General features: G+C 41.3%; 1 protein-coding gene across 6 annotated transcripts in view; it reads right to left on the bottom strand.

The window, feature by feature from the left end:
- SIL1 (SIL1 nucleotide exchange factor) overlaps positions 1 to 20,804 on the bottom strand; it is a 291,152-nt gene that overhangs the window by 54,826 nt on the left and 215,522 nt on the right. For 5 of the 6 annotated variants that reach the window (XM_032627597.1, XM_032627595.1, XM_032627594.1 and 2 more), the window contains 2 exons: positions 17,289 to 17,480; positions 11,331 to 11,452 (listed from right to left, as the gene is read on the bottom strand). In XM_032627597.1, coding sequence (XP_032483488.1) covers positions 11,331 to 11,452; positions 17,289 to 17,480 — 314 coding nt within the window. The remainder of the gene's footprint in view (positions 1 to 11,330; positions 11,453 to 17,288; positions 17,481 to 20,804) is intronic. The other variant, XM_032627599.1, reaches the window with a different exon arrangement.

The following is a 20,804-nucleotide window of genomic DNA, read 5'->3' as shown; positions in this document are numbered from 1 at the left end:
TTTGGATGAGGGGTATCTTTTTTGGTGAGTTCCAGTGTCTTCCTGTCGATGACTGTTCAGCAGTTAGCTGTGATTCCGGTGCTCTCACAAGAGGGAGTGAGCGCACATCCTTCTACTCTGCCTTCTTGCGGTCCTAAATGCAATTATTATATTTTCCACTTCTAGAAGCTCTATTTGATCTTTTTCAAATCTTTCTGGATGTTATTTTTGATAGTCTGTTTTTCTCATACGTTTGATAACATATTTTATTTCTTTAAACATATTAAAAGAATTATTCTACATACTGTACCCTCAAAATGTTACTCTCCGTAGTTTTACAGGTCTGATTACATTGTTTCTGCTATCTTTTACTCACGATGCCTTATTATTATTATTTTTTTTTTTTTGGCAGTACGTGGGCCTCTCACTTTTGTGGCCTCTCCCATTGTGGAGCACAGGCTCCGGACGCACAGGCTCAGCGGCCATGGCTCACAGGCCTAGCCGCTCCGCGGCATGTGGGATCTTCCCGGACCAGGGCACGAACCTGTGTCCCCTGCATTGGCAGGTGGACTCTCAACCACTGCGCCATCAGGGAAGCCCTTGATGCCTTATTTTTTGTGTGTGCTTTGTGATATTTTGTTTGCAAGCTCATGATCATTGCAATGTTTTTTTCTTTGTAGAGATGCTTTCAGGCCTAGATTTAAGATGTGTTCCTCCAAAAAGGGTTTATATTTGTTTCTACCAGTAACTTGGAAATTCTGCCAATTTGGAACTACATTTAAAAAAAAACACACAACTTTTTCTTACAGAAATTTTCATCTATAGACTAAAGTACAGAGAATGGTATAATAATCCTTCATGGATCTGTCACTCAGCTTTAAGAATTACGAAGTCATGACCAGTCTTGTTTCATCTATATCCCCACCCACCCACTTCCCCACTTCCTCCAGATAAGCATAAAGCAAAACTCAGACATACTATCATCTTACGCATAAAATGACTCTTTTTAAAAAACACAACCACAATACCATTTCACATTAAAAATGTCTAACAGAAACTCCTTAATATTATCAAATACCAAGTAATTATTTAAATGGCCCCAATTATCTCACAAATTTTTTTAACATGGTTGATTTGGTCAGGCTCTAAATACAGTGTAACTGGTTGATATTTAACTTAGGTATCTTTTAATTTACTGGTTTCATTCCCTCCATCTTTTTCTTATAATTTATTGTTGAAAAATCCAGTAGTTCTACAGTTTCCAACATTCTGAAGTTTGCTGATTACATGTCCATTATATCATTTAACACATCTGCTGTCCCCAGAATTTCCTTTAAATTGGAAGCTGGATCTCAATCAGATTCAGATTTGATTTTCTATCAAGACAACTTCATGGGCAGTGGTGTCTACTGCTATCAGGAGGCATGTCAGAGTCAGGTTCCTTAATAAACAAACTCTTAAGATTTGTGGGCAAGAGGTTTACTAGGGACTATTCTTGGGTACAATACCTCTGAGGGATGAGAGAAGCAGGATTAGGCAATGGGAGAAGCTGAACTGTGATGGCAATTGCAACAGAGGGCTCAACTGATCCCACAGGGAGCTCTGGAGCTAGGATGGTCTTTCAGAGTTGTTTCCTTTGAAGTAAGAGTGGAAGCACTTTGAACCCCTACTTTGTGTCATTTGGAAGCAGGCTACCCCCAGGAAGGGGCCATAACCTTGAGCAAGGCAGCTCCCTTCTGGATTAATTCTTGGAGGAACTGAATCATGAGCCTTGCGTAGCCAACACTCCCAGACCTGGGGGAATAAATGCCTTGGTCCTAAAGGGATAACTGGATGTGCACCACATCATCCACAACAATGCAGATAATGTTTGATTGCCTTTCTTCTGCAGCCATTGATGATCATTGCCAAGATCCATTAATTCATTAAAGGTTACAGAAAGGTAATATTCTAACTGCATCACTCTTCCTTTTTTAGCTAAAGTTTCTCTATAAAGATAAACTTGCCCTCAACTAGTTGAGTACACGGAGATTCAGTTCATATTGGAAAGGCAAGATAAACAGAAAATGCTTTATAAGACAAACAGAATATGCTATCGACTTTTGGACTTCTACTATCCTGATAGGTGAAAAACAGTATCTCAGTGTAGTTTTAATTGGTCTTTCTCTTCTTATGAGTGAGGTTGAGCATTTTTTCATATGGTTAAGCCATCTACATTTCTTTTATTCTGCAAACTGTGTGTGTCTATCCCATTTTTCTATAGGGTTATTAATGTGCTTACTCTCTATTTTTAGGTGCTCTTTATATATATCGGAATATTAATGTTATATCTGTAATATAAGTTGCAAACATTTTTTCTAGTTTATTATTTACCGAGACTATTTTAGACTAAATTCTCAGCTTAGAGATTTTTAGGCCACAAAAAGAGTACGATTTCCAGTCCAAATGCACTCAAGGGTGAATAATTTTCTTGGAAATTTTCCTACCTTCCGTTCAAAGTCAAAATGTCTTAATACCTCCTTTCGAGTAGAAGATTTTCAGTTTTCTAATTCTCCCTTTCATGGGCTGAAATTTTCATCTCCTGTCCCCCAGCTTAACGCCTGTTGATATCAAGAGATCTTGGCCACTAGGGAACAACAAGTGTCCTGAGAACAGATATAACTTTCAGCATTCCGTATCTCTAAGAATTTGTGCTTTCCATTATATTTGTCTTTAGAACTTCTCTCAATTTCTTGCAGGACTACCACATAAAGGATACATTGAGACTTCCCTCGTGGCGCAGTGATTAAGAATCCACCTGCCAATGCAGGGGACACAGGTTAGTGCCCTGGTCTGGGAAGATCCCACATGCCGCAGAGCAACTAAGCCTATGCACCACAACTACTGAAGCCCGTGTGCCTACAGCCTGTGCTCCGCAACAAGAGGAGCCACTGCAATAAGAAGCCCGCGCACTGCAACGAAGAGTAGCCCCAGCTCACGGCAACTAGAGAAAGACCGCACGCAGGAATGAAGACCCAATGCAGCCAAAAATAAATAAGTAAATTTATTTTTTTAAAAAAGAATATATTATTTATTTCCCCTTTAGTTATGCAAAGCAGTGGCCCTACAGTTTCTTATCAGCTGAATTGAGCATTTAAGGAAATGTTTATATGTTACAGATCCAGCATCCTCACGTACTGTGAACCAAAAATGCTTTTTGGGAAATGTAAACCACCATTTGCTAGATACAGAAGTCTTCCGATTCTGTTTTGCTTTGTTACTTATTGTTTAACTTTTAATTACAAATGTAATACACATTCACTGGAGGACAAATAAAACAAAACAAAAAATTAAGAGCTTCCCTGCTCTTCCTGGCTTCATTCCTCCCACTGATTTTTGGTGATTTCAGCTTTTGTGCTGGACCATTTAGTTTGTACCATGAAATGCTCTAAGCAGCTACATGAAACTTACCCTCTATAAGGTGTCTGGGTACCACAGACCCGGGTACTAGCTTCCACTCTCAAGAAACTATTTTATTGGGAAAACAGAGGAAAGAACTGGCATACATAGAGAATTAGATGTATAAAAGAGATAGTTTAGGAGTCCAGACAACAAATGCTAATAAAGTTGAAAGGAAAGAACTTTGTGGGCTGGAGTTATGCAGGGAAGAAATTAAAGAGGAGGTAGTAAATAATGAAAAAATCTGAAAGCAGCCACATAGAGGATATGGAGGAGGCAGGGGAATATTACAGAGATAGATTCAAAAGAAATGCAGAAGGGACAAGTTCATTAAGCAAAGTGGTGCTTCCCTCCTCAGAATGAAGCCTTGGTTTCTTCAATACTCAGGGTAGCTGGTCAGGCTTAGATCTCATTTTCCATTTGTCATTAATTGCCATTTGAAAAAAGAAACCAGACTTTGAATGCAGCTTTTAAAGCTATAAGGCTATCCAACTGCCCAGGCCAACCTGGTTAATATGCTAATTAATTTATGAGACACAAAATGGTTTGAGCACCTCTCTGTCACTGGAGGAGTGTGAGAAATTAGGTCATGGAGTCAAGAGGTCAGAACTAGTCCTAGGAGTTGCACTTGATCTTTTCTTCAAATCCTGGCATTTCCAACATCTGACCTCATCCCAATCTCTAACCTTCTATTTTCTGGGCCTTCAGCTGTGGGGCAGGGTGGGGGGTAGGAGTGGGGAGTGCTGTTTCCATGGCCTTAGATTTTTAAAGGGTCATGGTGAGGTATCTGAACCATGCACTATTACGTCATTAATAAAGACAGCATTCTCCACTCAGCCCTCATATGCTATCTGAAAAACACTTCATTTCCTAGGTATCATTTTATTCTTTCACTGTTTCATTATCATTTCCTAGCACTCAATGCTAGGTAGGTCCTGTGCTATATACTGGGGAGACAGCAAGATTAAGATAGAAAATGAATACTATCCTCCTTGTACTGTCTAACAGGGTTTATCAAGAGGTAACAGGTAATCAAACAAATATTTAATTGCAAATTGAGATAAGTGCTATGAAGAAGCAAGGGTATTTAGGTGGGTTTTTTTTTTTAACATCTTTATTGGAGTAATTGCTTTACAATGGTGTGTTAGTTTCTGCTTTATAACAAAGTGAATCAGCTATACGTATACATATATCCCCATATCTCCTCCCTCTTGCGTCTCCCTCCCATCCTCCTTAGAAATAAGGGTATTTAAAAGGAATTTTAAAGATGTGAGAGAAATTTTTGAAATTTATTAATATGAATATATTCAGAAACAAGTAACAGAATAATGACTAACATTGCTTTTGGTTTTCTGGGTTTTTTTAAAAAAGACTATCTCTCACAACAACAGTATGGAAATAGATGGTTCCAAAACCGGTACAGTAGCTAAACTATTCATAAAGGAGCTAGTCTCCTGTCCTTCCCCTCTTTTATCCTCCTCAACATGTTGCCTTGTGCATCTCATCTCACTGGTCTAAGCCAGCTGTAGCTCCAACAATTGTAATCAAGGCAGAAAGAAATGGACAAGGTCTCTTTACTATCTTTCTTTTTATAAGAGAACAAAATCTTTCCCAGAAACTTGCCCAGCAAACATCTCTTTATGTCTCATTGGTCAGAACTGGGTCACATGCTTATCTCTAAATCAATCTACATCCACAGAAAATGGGATTACCATGCTTGGTTTAGACTATTCAGGGCTCATTTCCTAGCACTGGGAGAGGGAGTCCCCTCCCTAAATATGTTGCTGCCCTCACAATATCAAGGTTCCTTAAAATAGATTTATAAAAGGGAAATCTCTGTTTAGTAGACAACAATCATGAAAATAAAAATCCATAGGACTCAGTGACCAAGTAAACAACTAAAGAGAGAGAAAGAAGACTCAAATATCACTCCAAAGTTTCAAGTTTTGGTAACAAACACAATCATATGGCCAAGAATAGATAAAAAGAGAAAGTGGAAGAAAAACCTAGTTTATGAGACAGGCAAAATGAATCCCACTTTCTTCTCCTTGAGTTTGAGGTGCAATGACACAGTCTGGTAGAAATGGAGGAAAGGACCTGAGGAGAAAGACTGGACTTAGACATTGGAGTCATCCACAATGAGGTAGAATTTGAAACCATGGGAATAGGTAGGACCATTGGTAAAGAAAATGAAGAGACAATAAGGACAAGGCCATAATAATCTTGGTGAATTAGGAGATAGAAGATGATGATTAGGAGACAGAAGATGACGTTGCCATAAAAAGAAAAGGGGAGGGAGTAATTAATTACAGACATCTAAGACCAAGGGGCTACAACCACATGGCAGCCAAGAAGTAAAGTTTCCACAGGAAAGCAGTGGTCGAAATTGTTAAACGTTAGGGAGGTGTCAGTAATGCAAAAATACTATTAAAAAATTTCAGGGATGGTATCTCATGTGCACTTATTTGGATCCCTTTTTGTCTACTCTTCCAAGAAGTTTGGAAGGGAAGGCTGGCAGGGGTCAGTGGATAAGTAAATGAGAACATCTGTGGGCTAAGAGGAAGGAGCCTAGAGAGTGGCAAGAGAGTGAGGAACACTGACGGCGAAGGGGAGAACAGGAGGGCATGCAGAGGTTGGAGATCACAACAGGGATAAAAACCACCTTTAAGAGGAGAGAGGAAAATGTGAAGACATGATGGAGGTGGGCAGAGAACATGAAATGTTGGGGAAAAAAACGGAAACAAGTTTCGAGATATCTAGTGGATGACAGCAGTAAAGGTAAAGGTCAATTCAATTAAGAATGCTGATTCCCAGCAAACTCACAAAAGCCATCAGGAAAGACAGAGAAGATACAGATGAGCCCTGAAATTCACTGGGATGGCAGGAAAGAAATCTGGAAATTGGAGGCCAACCGATGGAAATAGGACACAATGATTTGACACTGGCCAAATGGTTAAAATTAATTAGTAAAATATCAGTGGGAAGAGTACAATGGAGAAAACTAGAGAACCAACGAGGCATGGGGTGACAGGGTGACGGTCAGCAGTGGGGTAAAAATTCTATAAAGAGATGTATGTAACTCAATATTTCCTAAGGAGGTTCCAATGAAGATGTTGAAGACAGGGTAGAACGCAATCCTGTTCCAGGGATCCATCCTAAGAGGCCATAATCACACTATGACTGATAGCACATGTACCTCCCTTTCTGTACTAGGCATAGGTTCGTGACACACTGCAAACTACAGACAGTTCAAACAAAAGGACTGCATACAGTGAGCATTTACAAGCCTATGTAATTGCATAATAATTCATACATATGCATATAAGAATGTGAGTTACTAAAGATGGACAGAGAACACCAAAAGTGACTGAGGGAGGGTCATGAGAACAGCAAAAGCCAGTGATCCCTGGGATAAGCATACCAGTTATCTTGATAATTTAACTCCTGACAGTTAAAAGGTAAAGGCTACAGATAGGGAGATAGAGGAAAACAAAAGGAAGCAGCCAGTTAGCTGAGAAGTGAAACCAAAACCAGTTTACAGAAGGCTGCATGACTTCTGAAATACACAAGGCCTTTCTGAGTCTTCCCAAACACAGAAACACAAATAACTTGCCCGGGATTCCAGAGACTTCTCATAGGCCAGACTGTAGACAGACACACACAGATGCCATCATGAGATGAAATCAGGTCACAGAAAGACCACTGAAAATATCTGACTTGAAGAAAGGAGAAAGGGGAAAGGGAAGGAGGGGAGGAGGGAGGGAGAGGGAAGGAGAAAGGAAAGATGAAGATGCCAAAGGCATCAGACTCCTACCTCCCTATCTTTACATATCTTCTTATGCAAGAGCCTGACCTGCCTTGCACATGGGCAACAAAAACATGGGCAGCAGAAAATGAATGTGTGTGTGACCCATAATGAGTGTGAATAATATTTTAAAAAGGGAACAGACTTTCAGTGGCCAGGTAACACTGAGTGGCCACGTCAATTACATTTATGTCAACTCTTTCTTCTTGATCTTGGATTAACTGCTTCACATTTTACACCACAGAAGAGATCTCTCCATCCACAGAATGCATGTGGAGGCCTGATGAAGCAATTAACCCAGGTAGGCAAATAAATACCCTCATGAAGCAGCAAGGTTAACACCAAGAGATATACGTGGTAGAATGCAAGCTCTTAACGGAAGAGAAAATGAGGAAGACAAAGGTCTGTACTGTAAAAACAAAAGAAAAGGAAACGCCTTATAGTGAAAACTCAGAGTAAAAAGGACACACAATGAACATGATGATATACCCCACATCACTGACAAGTACTTTATAAGCATTTTCACAGGACTTATTGTATATTATGTTCTTTCATATTCATTCAGTCTTATAAAATGCAGAGGAAACCTATTATTGCTTCTAGCTAGCAAATGAAAAAGGTGAGGCTTAGAAAAGTGAAAATCCCTTGCCCATAGGCAAACAACCAGGAAATGATAGAGACTGGACTTGAACCTAGATTTTCTGACTCTAGGTACAGTGGTCTACCTAGTCCTCCCAAACAGTCAAACATCTGGACTGACTGGGCAATATTCTTGCTCATCAGCAGAAAACTGGAAGGAATGACTTCTAAACAAGATCCCCAAACCGTGAGACTCCATGATTCCAATGTGCTCACGACCCCCTGAATGCCCTCTTGACAAAGAACAAACTCACACAATCACTTTGTACGTGCACATATGCATACATGCATGCTATGTGTGTGCACACCTGCATGCTGAGGGCAGGTAGGGAGCTGCGGAACCAATACTTAGGACATCAAGAATAAATAATGAATATCAGACTAGACCACTGAAACCTGCCTCTCTGCATAGAAATATTTTTAGTTTGCATCAAGTTCCTCTTTGCATAAAACACTGACATTTTCGTGATGTTCAGGAGCCTGCTGCTGGCTTCCAAAAGCTCTGGCACTATACCATGCTGTCACTGTAACTGCCCTCCAGTGAGCCATCAAAATCCTGACTAGAACATTTTTGAATACAGCAGTTTTCTTGCCACCAAAACACTAAATTGCAATATTTTATATTTATCTCTATTTAAATTTTAGTGATGCCACATAAATGTTAACACGGTCTTACATTAATACAATCACGAAAAAGTCTTAGTAACACCACATACTGGCACAGACCCCAGATGAGTTATGGCTTGCTAAGCAGGCCCAAAGCATGCTTCTCAAGTCACTTAGTCCCCCTTAACTAAGATGTGACATCAAGATGTTTCCCCCATGAAATGTGTTTCCGGAAGCAATGGCAAAGTATACATAGAATCATTTGTTCACATTCAAAGTAGAAAGAAAGTATTTGGGATTACAGAAAAGATGACCCAAAAGGGTCTGGGGGAGAGGTTAATAATGTTTGAATCAATTATTTTATGGCATGAGAAACAAAAAGTGAGCCTCAGTAAGTTCTCAAGCCTCTAAAGCCTTATGAAGATAAGGACCTTAACTTTTCCAGGGCTGAAATCACAGCTACCAATGACAAATTCACGTATTCTTCACCTTTCCAGTAGGTGCACAGGCAGTGATATCCCTGCCTGGCTCTGGTAAATCAGAGCAAGGGAGATATGCCCTGGACTCCACAGGACAACCAGGGGTTGAAGATGAGGCAGGTAAGCAATAAGGGAAACAAAGGCCTGCAGTGCCCTCAACCTCTCCCCATGGAACAATTCTTCCAGCCTTCCTAGCTTTGCCCTTCAATTTACTAAGAAAAGATGCTTAAGTCTTTGAGAATGAGAGGGCATCAGACCGATACTCTGATTAAATAAAGATAAGCAGAGATGAAAGGCAAAGGAAATCTTTTCAAAACAAAGATTCCTGTCCATCAACAGAGGAATGGATAAAGTAGATGTGGTACATATATACAATGGAATATTACTCAGCCATAAAAAGGAACAAAATTGGGTCATCTGCAGACGTGGATGGACCTAGAGACTGTCATACAGAGTGAAGTAAGTCAGAAAGAGAAAAACAAATATTGTATATTAACATATATATGTGGAATCTAGAAGAACAGTATAGATGAATTTGCAAAGCAGAAACAGAGACACAGTCGTAGAGAACAAATATATGGATAACAAAGGGAAAGGGGGGTGAGAGGAATTGGGAGATTGAGATTGACATATATACACTACTGATACTATGTATAAAATAGATAACTAATGAGAACCTACTGTATAGCACAGGGAACTCTACTCAATGCTCTGTGGTGACCTAAATAGGAAGGAAATCCAAAAATGAGGGGATATATATATATATGTATACCTGATTCATTTTGCTGTACAGTAGAAACTAATACAACATTGTAACTATATTCCAATAAAAATTAATTAAAAAAAAGATTCTGGGCTTCCCTGGTGGCACAGTGGTTGAGAATCTGCCTGCTAATGCAGGGGACACAGGTTCGAGCCCTGGTCTGGGAGGATCCCACATGCCGCGGAGCAACTAGGCCCGTGAGCCACAACTACTGAGCCTGCGTCTCTGGAGCCTGTGCTCTGCAACAAGAGAGGCCGCGATAGTGAGAGGCCTGCGCAACGCGATGAAGAGTGGCCCCCGCTTGCCACAACTAGAGAAAGCCCTCGCACAGAAACGAAGACCCAACACAGCAAAAATAAATAACTAAACTCCTACCCCCAACATCTAAAAAAAAAAAAAAAAAAAAAAAAAAGATTCTAATGGTAAAAATGTTCAGAATAGCCTTTTTCCTACATCACCACAATCCCTGCATGCAAGCGAGGCAACACTTAATAGGAACCACACGTGCCCTTAAAGCAAGAATCAGAATACTGGTTCCTGTTGTAGAGGAACAAATGGTCCTAGGAACAGATTTTCAAAAACACAAGGAACTATAGCTCCAGTGGACCAACTACAGCTTGAAGACATCTTGACTTTTTTAGGATGAGTATAATGATGAGGTGTTCAAATCTCTTTCTGTATCCACTCTTTAGAGATGCTCATTTCTCTTGCCTGATCAGTCTTCTAGCATAAGCCAGGCTAACTGAAATTTAAACAACTCCCAATCCAGAGAGTGTGATAATCTGACTGCATGTTGATTGGTTCCAGGCAACTAGGGGAAGACACATTTCCCCTCAAAAGGCCCTCCTTGGTCAGGTTCATCATTTATTCATCACCAGAGTAGCTTTACTGCCAAAAGGATCAGCTCTTAGAGTTCATTCCCCTTCCTCTCAACTACCTATGGTTGGTCTAACTTCTAACTAGCTTTGAATAAAACAGAGAATGTCACCTAAAATATGTTATTAAATGTCCACACAGGGCTTCCCTGGTGGAGCAGTGGTTGAGAATCCGCCTGCCAATGCAGGGGACATGGGTTTGATCCCTGGTCCAGGAAGATCCCACATGCCACGGAGCAACTAAGCCTGTGTGCCACAACTACTGAGCCTGTGCTCTAGAGCCCGTGAGCCACAACTACTGAGCCTGCGTGCCGCAACTACTGAAGCCCACACGCCTAGAGCCTGTACTCCACAACCAGAGAAGCCACCGCAATGAGAAGCCTGCTCACTGCAACGAAGAGTAGCCCCCGCTAGCCGCAACTAGAGAAAGCCCGCGCACAGCAACGAAGACCCAACACAGCCAAAAATAAATAAATAAAATTAAAAAAAGTCCATACATATAAGATGAGGGGGAACCAAGAGTCACAGATGCTGACAACATGAGTGAAAATTCTTATCTACTTGGAATAAGGGCAGAATCAAATTCTTACTCGAGTTTCAATGGGATTACACTAAACTGTGGATAGAGATGTGCATGAGTTCAAATGTAACCTTCTTCCAGGCCAGTCAGGCCAAGAGTAAAGCTAGACTTCACCTGAAGGGTCCAAAGGATCCTGGCCAATGGGATGTCCATCCATTCTGCTCACCTGGAAAAGGCAGCCCCCAGCACAAACGCAGCATACTCCTTCAGCAGGGGTTCTGTGCTGTTCAGCCCGTTGATCACCACTTGAAGGCCACCGAAGGAAAGCAGGTCCTGTGCATTATCCATCTGCAACAGAGGCACTACTTAGTACAGTACAGACATCAAGGAAAGAAGAGCCTTTCTTTTGGTGACTATTGAAGAACAAACTAAAAAATCAAGTAAAAAGTGTCGGTGGCCTTTCTAATTAGGAAAGGGTTTGTATAAAAAAAAAAAAAAACTAAATTTTTAAATAATCTTAAATTTGAGAATTCCTAATTCACCTAACGTGATTTATGAGCACCTGCGTGGAAACTGGCAGAAATGGTACCTAGCAATTGCTTATGCCAAACATGTCCTGGAAAATTCTAATACCGTAATGAGTCACAAGCTTACTCGTAATGTACAAGCTGTTAACACAAAGATCTGGCGTCATCAGCACTAGTAAAAGGCACTATGCTTTCTGTTGGTGTCCAGCCTCAACACGGGCAGTGGAGGCAGCAGACACTTTTTAAAAAGCTGATTTTTAATTAGAAATCAGGGACTGTAATAGGAACTCTGTTGCAGGGAAAGGGCTGGAAAAGTGCTAGGAGAAGAATAACAATAGTACGCTTCTCTTCCCTCTTCCTCACTTTATAGTCTAAGGTTGACTGAATCTGAGGACACTCGTGATAAATCTGCACAAAAGTCTCTCTCTCAAAAGCTTTAGCTTAGGTCTGTGCTACTCACTAGTGGCTATTATTGGACAGTGCAGAACATTTCCACCATTCCATAAAGTTCCTTCGGACAACACTGGTCTAGGCTATACTTAAGGTCCAAAGCCCCAAGTCCAGACTCTTGTCTCTTTTATTCTACAGGGAATCTCATTCCCCAAGCTTCACTGGTATCCTGGAACAAGACTCAACTTCCTCAGAAAGGTCACTGGATCCTGTTTTCCCCATGCAGTAGCTACAGTCTCCCTTGAAAATATCTTTGTTGCTATAAAAGCTGTCTCTTGCCTACATGCTGATCCCACTCTACAAATCCTCAGGAAAACTCAGGAAACTAGAGCCCAACAACAATGTGACTACTACCCACCTTTTTCCTCCAGATGCTACTGAGCCCTGTCCTACCTGACTGTATCTTTCCAAACTGGAAGATGGCTCTAACAGAGAAATCCAGTTTGAAGGGCTGTATTTGACTCTGCCTATGTTTTTGGAGAGGCCTAGCCCGTTTTTACCACTTAGAAGATCATTCTTATACTCAACCACAAGAGCAGGGGTTTTTGTCTTTCTGTTCACTGGTATAGGCCCAGTGATTACAACAGTGTAAGCATATAGTTAAGTGTTCAATAAATCATCATTAAACCAATGAATAAAGTTGATCAGAAAAAGATGTTACTGAAATAAACTCCACTGTGAGTAAAAAAGGCAATCTGGTGTATGTGTGTCAACAAAATGAATGGGTCGCTTGTACCACAAACCTAAAGAGATGGCCAATCCAGGGCCATGAAGTAAGCATGGAGTCTGCTCTGTCATAAGGTCCCCAAGCCAGGGTTGGCATTTGTCTGCCCTAATATGTCCTTATGAAGAGGAATGATTTACTGGGCCATAGCCCAGCTAACTAGGAAGACCCAGAGCTGGGTGCTTTGCTGACATAAGCACAAATAATACAGGACTTCCCTGGTGGTCCAGTGGTTAAGAATCCGCCTTCCAATGCAGGGGACACAGGTTTGATTCCTGGTTGGAGAACTAAGATCCCACATGCCACAGGGCAACTAAGCCCGTGTGCGCCGCAACTACTGAGCCCACGCACCACAACTAGAGAGAAGCCTACGCACTGCAACAAAAGATCCCGCACGCTGCAACTAAGACCCAACGCAGCCAAAAAAAGAAATAATAAATAATACTTACTGAGTCTTCCTTCCTCACATACTCTGATTTTAAAATCTAAGAATTCACTACCTCTCCTTTGATCTTCCTTCCTCCAAGTTTTCTAGATATAAAACTCTGGCTCAGAGTCCTATAATTTCATGCCTGAGATGGCTACTTGTCAAGGCTGGTATGAGTCCCTAGCAGAGCAAAGCAACACAGCCCAGAGTCACAGAGGTTCTATTCTAGATTCAGTTTATCTTCATTACTACAAAGATAATCCAGGGTATTATAAATGCTGACATTTATATAAGCACTTCAGCCTTTTCAAGATGTTTTCTCATTTGTTATTTCACTGGAGACGAGGAAGAAAAGAGTCACTCTGCCTACTGCACACCCAAGCTCCAAAATCTGGACCCTGCCCAGTATCACACAGGAGAAGGCATGACCAGAGCCTGGGTCTGGGGCCAGACCTTTTCCCAGGCTACCCTCAGGATTGGGTGGGACAGGTGGAAAGGAGCTCAAGGTAGAAGCAGGGAGCACATAAGGAAGGAGGCAGTAGGGAAACTGTGCCAACACTCAGGAGGGAAAAAGGGAACCAGAAAACTGACAAGACAATGAGATAACCAAGAGAATAAAGAAAGGGAGAAATGATGGTAAATAACTGAGGAGTCACATGAGGGAAGGCAAATACACCACCCCAGGGTGGATGGGGCAGACAGTGGCTGTTCCTTATAAATAACTCACACACTGTTTCCACACACATGGTTTTGCTTTTCACAAATCTTGTTTAATAATTCAAACATGGCTGTGAGGAATCCTTGGGCAGATCTACTTTGGGTCCTTGAAGCCCATGGCTCCTCAAAACCGCCAATCAGTAAGTCTAGAATAGAAGTGGACTAAGTAAGTTCCTGGCAAGAAGAGTCCTATCTTCCTCAAAGCTAGTACTACATCACCCTAATTCCCCATCACAACTGGAACTTGAGGCCGAGCTATGTCTTCTTTAATCCCCTGGTGCAATCACAACTTAACACTGCTGCAGGAAGCCCGACATACCAGCCCAAACCACCTTATCCATATTTCTACTCAAAAGACTAATCACCCAAAACACTTATGACTCTTCTGCCAACAGATCAAGTTTGGTCTCCATGCGGGAACGGGTTCCTGGACTGACCACAGGCTAAGTTTGGTGATGTCCGAGAAACTGTTAATCCCACCCAGTGACCCATGAAAGCAGAATGGGTTATCAACCTAGAGATGACACTGCAGGGTGACCAAAGAACCTGCAAGGGAAATAAAATTTGTTAGGGCCCTGCTAGCCTCCTGTGTACTCACTCCCCCTAGGTAAGATAAGCTCTTATAAAAGGTCATTTGGCCTTTTATGCTGCAACTAAAGAGCCTGAAGCCTGATACCTAAAGATCCATCCAAGTATGTTAAGATGAGAAAAAATAAAAGCTGTCAACATCAGAGCAGGACTGAGCTGGCCAATAACCCCTAGGATCCTTAATCCTTTAAATATCTATAACGGAAAAGCTGTTGGAATTTTTGGTTTTTACCCTGGAGTGAAAGACTGGAAAGAGGAAAGAGAACCCAGGTCCATTTTCTTCTCTAAAAGGATCACAGACCTGCTATTTGAGGCCTGAGAAAGAGTTATGAGCAGAGAGAGATGAAGAGGCCACCCCATAATTCCTGCGGATACAGTACACACTCATCCTCTCTCAACACAAAGGCTGGCAAAATCCTAAAGAAAGAATGTCTTTTAGCCTAGTTTATAGAGAACAAGGACGCTGTCGCGCGTGGGAGGATGCTGAAGATCTATGTCTTGATGAAGATCTCAAACAAGCCTTTGATTATGATTACACAGACTTCCCAGGCCATCATCGCCCCTAGTCTGGATTACTGCAGTAGCCTCCTACCTGGTTTTCCTGCTTCTACCCATGCACTCGGCCTACAGACTAATTCTCAACACACAGCCAGAGGGATCCTTTAAAAGTAAGTCAGATCAAATGCTTCTTCTGCTCAACATCCTCCAAACAGTGTCTGTCCAATTTCATTCTTTTCTACAGCCAACAAGGCGCTCCATGATCTCCCTTCCCTTATCTCTCCAAGTTTTACCTACTTTCCTCCCCCTTCTCTTAGCTCCCGCCACATTATTGTACCCCAAACACACTAGACATGCTCCCACCTTTAGGATTCAGTACTTGCTGTTGCTCCTGTCTGAAATCTTCCTTCCCAACACTGCCAATCCTTATCCTGCTCTACTTTTTATTTTTGAATAGTACCTATCACCTTCAAACATATTATATATAATTTACTTATTAGTTATGTTTGTTGTCTATCTGCCTCTTCTAGAAGGTAAGCTCCAATTTTGTTCACAAATGTATCTTAAGTGACTGGAACAGTGCCTGGAACTTAACAGGCGTGCAATAAATTAACTTATTCAATAAGTGCATGACCTCTCTTGGCTCCTTCCACTTATATCTACCTATTCTCCTCTGAGCTTCATTCAGATGGCACCAGTATCCTGTGAGTAGCCAAAAGGTTTAGAGCACAGAGTTTAGGGTCAGACAGATCTTGTTGCAAATCCCAGCTCTACACTCACTAACTGGCTGACCTTGGGCAATCACAAATGTGACCTGTGCTTTATTTGCCTCAGTTATAAAATGGGATTAACAGTAGTACTCCAAAGGCAGGTATGGAAGTCAATGAATTAATGTATACAAGGCACTTGAATATGTGCCTAGTATATGATAATGCTCAATAAACATTAACTATTACAATTATGGCACAAGTGTGATCAGTCATTTCCCTGCTTCAAACTCCCCAATAGTTCTTAGGATCAAGGATAAAATCATGAAGAGAATGATTTTCCAAACCTCACCTCTCTGACTCCCTAACCTTTCCACTTTATCTATGCCGCCCCACCCACTGGTCTCTGTGCTCCAGCCACTCCAGTCTTTTCCAGGTCCTCAATCTCACCAAGTTCTTCTCTGACTCAGAAGTTTTGCACATGCTGTTTCCTCTGCCTCTAATGCTCTAATACAATGGGGCAAACTTTTCCTGAAGGGCCTGAAAGTAAACATTTTTGGCTTTGTGAGCCATGTGGCTCACTGCCACTGCAGCAGTAAAACAGTCAAAAGCAATAAAACAACACATAAACAAATAGATGTGACTGTGTTCCAATAAAACTTTGTTCACAAAAGTGGGCCATAGTTTGCCACCCCCAGTTCCAATCTCCCCTCTTTGCCTAGTTAACCCCTAATCATCCTTTAATGCTCAGCCTAAATGTCACTACTTCAGAGAAGCCTTCCCCAGCTAGGCTAAGTTCCCCTGTTATATATTCACACATTACCCTCTGGAGCCCTTATCGCAGTCTTAAATTATCTCATTATTAAATTGTTAATTTTTTCATTGTTCAATTGTTCATTATTTAATCACTCTCACTTCCAGACTAAGCTACATGGAACAAGTACCACATCTATTTTACCTCTGCTGTATCCTCAGTGTTGAAAAATTAAATGAAGTAGTAACACTCCAAATGAAAAAGAGCTTGCCTCTGGTCTGTAAGAAGATATCTTACTACAACAGATATTGGCCTAGATTAAAAATGCTATATACCAGGCTCCCTGGTGGCGCAGTGGTTAAGAATCTGCCTGCTAATGCAGGGAACATGGGTTCGAGCCCTGGTCCAGAAAGATCCCACATTCTGCAGAGTAACTAGGCCCAGGCGCCACAACTATTGAGCCTGCGCTCTAGAGCCCACGAGCCACAACTGCTGAAACCCGTGTACCTAGAGCCCATGCTCCGCAATAAGAGAAGCCACTGCAATGAGAAGCCTGCACACCGCAACGAAGAGTAGCCTCTGCTCACCACAACCAGACAAAGCCCGTGCGCAGCAACAAAGACCCCACGCAGCCAAAAAAATAATAATAATAAATAAATATTTTTTTACAAAATGCTGTACACCTTGAGAGAGAAGGAAAGATGGTGACAATATTTTCGTAGGGCCTTGGGCAGGGGGTGTTATTTTTTGGAGCTGTTAAAAGTCAGACTGACAGTCAATGAAATATAATACCTGATGGACATAATATTCAAGATCAAAGAGTGCCGCAATCTTCTCTTCCAGGCTGGAGTTGGAACTATTGAACTTGTTGATCAGTCGTACCATAATCTGCATGTCAGTCTCAATGACAACATTCAGCTCCTCAAAGTCCTTCTTCAGCTCCTCAATGGGACGGAACAGCCGTTTAACTTTGGCCTGCCTTGCCTAAGGAGAGTAGCAAAGAGATGGTTAATCCTCAGTTGAAGACATCTCCCCAAGACTCCTGTGGTCTACCATGGATGCCCATCCTCAAAGAACTGCTGCTCTAGGAGGCAATCTTCTTTAATCTGTACTATCAAAAGTCCTGATACTTTCCAAGATGCCCAGAGAATAGAGAGCCCTCAGAGTCTACCCATGTAGCCCTCTGCCCCAAGAACACACTCAAGATTTTCCAAGGTTCACCTATCTCAGTATGCCTTCCAATGTTTGGAAGAATGTCAAGTCTTCTTTTTGTAATCACTGAGGTCAGGGGAAGCAATGCAAGCTCACCCTCCAACCCATAACCTCACGCGGGAAAGCTGAGGTCTAACGGAATAATCCACACCTTGGTTCTCTTTCTTCTACAATCATAGGATATCTTTGTTTTGCCCCTGCCCCATCCAGCAACATTTTAGGGAAATCCGGATGGAGGAAACTGTGGGTAAAGAGCTGTCAGAGTGGGAGCAATTTGCTGATGGAAATTAAATCTCTGCCATTACTGTCAATCTAACTACAGGTGTACAATTTGTTCAACTTTTGAAGTAGCTAAATTACTGTATATACTATAATAAAGTCTCAAACAATTTTCGCTCAGTCCCTCCCCACCCCCCACACATATAAAGATTTTAAAATGAAGTTATGTTGGAGGTGAGTAAGAGGCTTTAATTAGATATTTTATACATGTGACACTTTCTGTTTTCTTCCCAATTTTAGAGGATAGTGCTTATAAAGAGAGTCTGAAAGGTCACAGTGGCTTATGTCTCTATCTTCCAAGAATAATTAAAAGGCCTGAATATTTATAAAAGGCAGGATGATGAGCAGCTGTCAGCTCCAAATTGCTCATCTATTACCTGTGGGTTTTCTCTCCAGTTACAAGGACTCCATAGAAACACCAACCAAAGAAATGAATCAGTCTCTCTTAAAAAAAAACCAAGTTCCTAGCAGAGCAATCACACCTATGCGATGCCATATTCTCCTTTAGGCAAAACAGTGAAATGCTCTCCTTACACCCAGCTAGAGGACTCTGGGTGGCTGCCAATGGCCAGGCAAAGAAGTCTAGGAAAGCTGAGTCACTGCCTAGAGCTGTGGGATGACAGACAAGTGAGCAGGATAAGAAACTAGTCACCTCTGCCTCACAAAAATGATGCATGCCTAGCCCTTGGGAAGGCCTTTAACAAAACAAAACTTTTAATTTTGCAGTAATTATAAACTCAAAGGAAATTACAAAAATAATACACAGAGTACTATATAGCCTTCATTCAGCTTCCTCTGATGGTAACATCTTATGCAATAACAGCACAATGTCAAAACCAAGAAAGTGACATAGGTACAACACTATTAACTAGACCACAAGCCTTATTCAGATTTCACCAGCTTTGACATGTACACATTTGCATGTACGTGTGTGCATCATTCTCCACAATTTTATCTAATATACAGATTCATAACAGAACAATCAAGTTACAGAACTGTTCCATCACCATCAAACAACTCCACCGTAGTCCTCTATAGTTGCACCTCATCCTCTCATCCCTTGCCTCCTGTCCCTATGCCCTGGCAACCACTAATTTGTTCTCCATATCTATAATTCTAGCATTTGGTGAAAGCTATACAGACAGTTACACAGTCTGTAATTTTTTGAGATTGGCCCTTTTACTAAACTTAAGGCACTTGAGATCTATCCAAGTTACTGTAAATATCAATGGTTTGTTTCTTTTTAATGCTGAGTAGTATTCCACTGTATAGATGTACAGTTTGTTTAAACATTCACCTGTTGAAGAATGTTTGTTTCTACATTTGGAGTATTATGAATAAAACCGCATGAACATTTGTATAAAGGTTTTTAAAAAAATTAATTTGGGGGCTTCCCTGGTGGCGCAGTGGTTGAGAGTCCGCCTGCCGATGCAGGGGACACGGGTTCGTGCCCCGGTCCGGGAAGATCCCACATGCCGCGGAGCGGCTAGGCCCGTGAGCCATGGCTGCTGAGCCTGTGCGTCCGGAGCCTGTGCTCCACAATGGGAGAGGCCACAACAGTGAGAGGCCCACGTACCGCAAAAGAAATAATAAATAAATAAACAAACAAACTTGGGCTCCCCTGGTGGCGCAGTGGTTAAGAATCTGCCTGCCAATGCAGGGGACATGGGTTCGATCCCTGGCCCAGGAAGGTCCTACATGCCGCAGAGCAACTAAGCCCATGCGCCACAACTACTGAGCCCGTGTGCCACAATTACTGAATCCCACGCACCTAGAGCCTGTGCTCTGCAACAAGAGAAGCCACGACAGTGAGAAGCCTGCGCACCGCAACAAAGAGTAGCCCCCGCTTGCCACAACTAGTGAAAGCCCTCACACAGCAATGAAGATCCAACACAAGCAAAAATAAAATAAAATTTAAAAAATAAACTTAAGTTCTTATTTCTCTGGGATAAGTGCCCAAGAGTGCAATTGCTGGGTCATAATGATAAGCATATGTTTGGTTTTATAAGAAAGAGCCCAACTATTTTCCAGAGTAGCTGAACCATTTTATATTCCCACCAACAATGTATGAAAGATCCAGTTTCTCCACATCCTCACTAGTATTTAGTATTATCATTTAATAGTAATAGATACTGCTATCTATTACTATCTATCTAATAGATAGTATTATCATTAAAAAGTAATAGATGTATAGTGATATTTCATGGTGAATTTAATTTGCATATCTCTAACATCTAATAACACTAAACATTTTTTCATGTGCTTATTTGCCATCTACATATCCTCTTTGGTGAAATGTTTGTTCATGTCCTCTTCCCATTTTCAAATTGTTTGTTGGTTTTTACTGTTAAGTTTTGAGGATTCTTTATATGTTCTAGATAGATGCAAGTCTTTTATCAGATACACAGTCCTTGCTTTGTACAGATCTGATATGCACCAATTTCAACCACAGTTTAAATAATACTAGTCTCCCAACATGACTCAAACTTCAGTTGCCATCAATATATTTAACTTTAATTGCATTAAGTACCAACTTTGCTGCTAGCTCTTCAGTCCATAAATCACTATGTAAATAACATAAATGCCAATCATGAACAGTGGCTGATCACATTTATTTCAAAACCTGACAGTGAACTGTCACTGCGCATCCATTACGCAGTTCACACACAGATGTCAAGTATGTAGTTATATGGCTTCCTCATCCCTCAAGGATAAACCCATGTAACATTTCATAAAAATGGATAATCAAAAGAGAGAACTGATCAACAAAGTTGAAAGCGCAGCAAAGAAGCAAAAAGTGGTAACTCTGGTAGTTGA

The sequence above is a fragment of the Phocoena sinus genome, chromosome 3, assembly GCF_008692025.1.
Source record: "Phocoena sinus isolate mPhoSin1 chromosome 3, mPhoSin1.pri, whole genome shotgun sequence".
NCBI classification, from domain to species: Eukaryota; Metazoa; Chordata; class Mammalia; order Artiodactyla; family Phocoenidae; genus Phocoena; species Phocoena sinus.
The sequence above is the reverse complement of the archived record's forward strand: the minus strand, read 5'-3'. Positions and strand labels throughout refer to the sequence as shown.